Here is a 3,432-nt window from a genome sequence, read left to right as displayed (position 1 = left end):
ATAATAATAATAAAAAAAATCTTTACTCAATGGAGACTAAATTAAGAAATCAACAAATATTTTTCCAGTTTTGTTTATACATTTCATTTTATACTGTCAATACACAGACTAACAACAATAGTAGGTTATACTATTGTTGCTAAGCAACATAACATAAAAGCCATTGTTGGAATGCAGTGTTACCAAAATGCACTAGGTTTTCCATATATTAGAAGTTGTTAATCTAACTCATTTTTAACCAATAATTATTCTGTGAACATGCCACAAATTCATTTCACGAATGATCTTAATTTTGATTGGCTCACAAAGGAATTTACCTATGTTTGACTGTCTCGACTGCATTTTTCTACTGTTTTTGTTGTTCAAGCCTGATTCCGCAAAATTTATTTATTTCAGTTGACTATGAAATCTTAAGTTAGGGTATACTATGGAGTGGGGGTGGTAGTACTTGCCCTGTCATTTTTGATGGGCTATATGCTAGTTGCTACAATAAACACACACACACACACACACACACACACACACACATACTTGTAGTACTGACTATTCTCATGCTATATTTTCTTCTAAACCAAAATTATGCTCTTTGTCATATTTAGTTAAATGTGTCACTGTTATTTAATTGACATTTTTTAACTTTTTTTTCTTTCTCCCTCCATATATCCTATTTATTATTCTTGTTTTCTTTTTCTTTTTTAATGGAAATGACAAATAGATATAAATGGATATATTTAATGCATACTAGACAAATTAACTTATTTAATAAGTACACAAATATTTACTATGTGACACTTATTGAAAAGCATTGGGCTTTTTGAACAACTGTGTCAATATTTCACTTCACATTAATCTTGTAAATTTATGAATCCTTACTTTTAAGATGGCTGGCTTTCTATTATTCTCTTATGTGTAGAAAGATCCTGGATAAATGCTTACAAGTGTAATACTGGTCAATTAAAATAGTTTTTCTTATTTGGAATTTTAGGCACTTTTTTTAAATGAAATGATATTTTTTTTTTCTCATTAAACATAATTTCAGTTTTCAACACACAAAAAGTACCTTGATTGATTCTTGTAGCTGAGAGTTATCTTCTTGGAGCCACTGTTGAACAAAACTCTGATGTTCCAGCAAATTATACTCATCTTCACTCTCACTACTCAAGTAATAATCCTTGGAGAAAAATATGAGACAAACTTACTATGTCAACGTAAGTACAATAATTCAGTTAATTTTTTTATTAAATTTTTGAAGGAAAACTTCTCAAACATGTAACAAGAATATTCAACTTTGCAAAAAAAAATAAAATAAATACATAAAATCTCTTCTAATCCACTGAACTTACTTTAAAATAATTGGAAAATTTATGTTCTACATAATACAAACTAAAAACCTATTCCAAAAGGAATGTGTTTTTAAATTTTGCATTAAAACCCAAGGGATATGCCATTACACTTTTGATACAGATTAAATACTGTAACTACAGTGTACCACATCTTAAAATCTCAAATTCAGTCCACAAAATTATTTTCTTATTTATGATTTTTACATCCATTAGTAAGCAAAGTATAGTAATTTATCTTGTATCTTTGTTGCACTGGTAAAAATATGGTATATGAAATGTTTTGCAAGTTTAAAAATTGATATGTAGTAAGTCTTGAAAATTACTTATGAAGCATCTATTTGTAAATTTTCAATGATAACCGATGTTTCATCAATCACAAATGTACATTTCAATTAAAAAAAAAGTCTACTGCATAACCATAAAAACATTCCTTTCACATTATATTTTACATTCCTTCCTGGATGTCATTACAAGAACACTGAAAGTGTGACTCAATTTCTTTAACAATATTTTTCAGAAAAAAAAAAAAGACAATTTTACATTTTGTTGAAATTTACCATATCGTTTATAATGATCCAAACCAGATTAAAACACTTATATTTTATAAAACTGAATGATCTCAAATTTGGTCAGACAGCTACAACTCATAACTAACTCTAAACCTCAGATTCCAGGAGGAAAAACTTAGGTGAAAATTAGAGAGAGAAAAATATTATTTTGCCTAAACAACACCTTTTATTACAGTGTACGTGTTACAGTAATAATTTTTACATACTGACTCACCCTTGAGTACTTCAGATTAGGTAAATCACATTCCTCATATTCTTCACTGCTGGAATGTCCAGAGGCTGATGACTGGATGGAACTGAGAGATACACTGTGTGGAGGATCCTGTTCATGCTTTTTCCTTTGTTGACTATCCTATAAGGAAAGAATCACTAATACGTCAAAGTTACTCTAAAAAAAAGTGAAAAGTGTTTCTTGAGAGTAAGCTTGTAACCATTAAGTTTTGATAGAACATGAACATGTTATATCACTCAACAAATCTAGAAACTAATCTTAGATTCCAACTTTTCTTAGTTGTCATTTCTAACCACAAATTCATTTTAAATCAGATAGTATTACAAAAAAAATAAAAATAAATGTACAGTAGATACTCTTTACCTGTTTCAGAGAAATCTTTACAAGTATCAAACTAAGTGTTCTATTTCCTGTAATATTAGATTCACTAGTTTAAAATAAGACAAACTATTGTATAATTTTTTTTGTAGTATAAATGCTTTTCAACATTGAAAATCTATGAAGTGATTAGAAACAGTTCATTCAATAATATGTTTAACAGCGGCTACTAAAGAAGTTGTATCTGTATTTTGTATTTATGGCAAAGCTACTACGGCTATCTGCTACTGTCTCCAATTTTGAACTATTGACCAGAAGGAAGACAGCCAGTCACCAACACCCTACCATCTATGATAAGAAATTGAATGTTACTCTTTATAATGTATCCATGGCCTAAAGTGAGGTAAATATTTTATGGTATTGCAAGTATTTTAACCCAAATCACCAGCTCTGAAATCCAGAGCTCAACCACAGAACCATACCATGCGTACTAAAGACATTAAAAAATATTAATATGTTAATATAATAAATAATTAATAGAGTTCCATAATAGTAGCTGTTAAAAAAACAAAAGAGATATAATGAACAGAGTTTTCACACAAGCTTTGCCTATTCAATATATGTCTCCATTTATTGAATAGGCAAGCTTAAAAAAACACTGCTATTGAACCTTTAAATGCATTCCTTATAAACCACCATAAAAATTTTTTCCAATTAAAAACATACGGGTTTAATTTTTGTTAAAATTATGTGTACTAACAAAAATGCTCTTATATTCCCATGGATTATCCATGTACAAAGTAACTTTTCTTGGCTGTGTTTTAGTAGACTAGTATTTTGTAAAATACAGTCACATTTCAATTATTATACATTATATCTGTATATAAATTATTGCTATTTTGAAATAAGAATATTAAACTTATTTTTCTGAAAACATAGAATGGTAACTAAAGAAGTAAAGCAAAGAATT

The 3,432-nt window shown here is 28.4% G+C and overlaps 1 protein-coding gene across 1 annotated transcript in view; it reads right to left on the bottom strand.

Moving 5' to 3' along the window:
* Nucleotides 1–3,432, bottom strand: part of LOC106466617 — an 18,453-nt gene that overhangs the window by 11,977 nt on the left and 3,044 nt on the right. Inside the window, exons 2-3 of the mRNA XM_022395211.1 lie at nucleotides 2,127–2,264; nucleotides 1,061–1,171 (exon numbers count right to left, since the gene is read on the bottom strand). Coding sequence (XP_022250919.1) covers nucleotides 1,061–1,171; nucleotides 2,127–2,264 — 249 coding nt within the window. The remainder of the gene's footprint in view (nucleotides 1–1,060; nucleotides 1,172–2,126; nucleotides 2,265–3,432) is intronic.

This window comes from Limulus polyphemus, unplaced genomic scaffold, assembly GCF_000517525.1.
Source record: "Limulus polyphemus unplaced genomic scaffold, Limulus_polyphemus-2.1.2 Scaffold75, whole genome shotgun sequence".
Classification (NCBI taxonomy): Eukaryota; Metazoa; Arthropoda; class Merostomata; order Xiphosura; family Limulidae; genus Limulus; species Limulus polyphemus.
The sequence above is the reverse complement of the archived record's forward strand: the minus strand, read 5'-3'. Positions and strand labels throughout refer to the sequence as shown.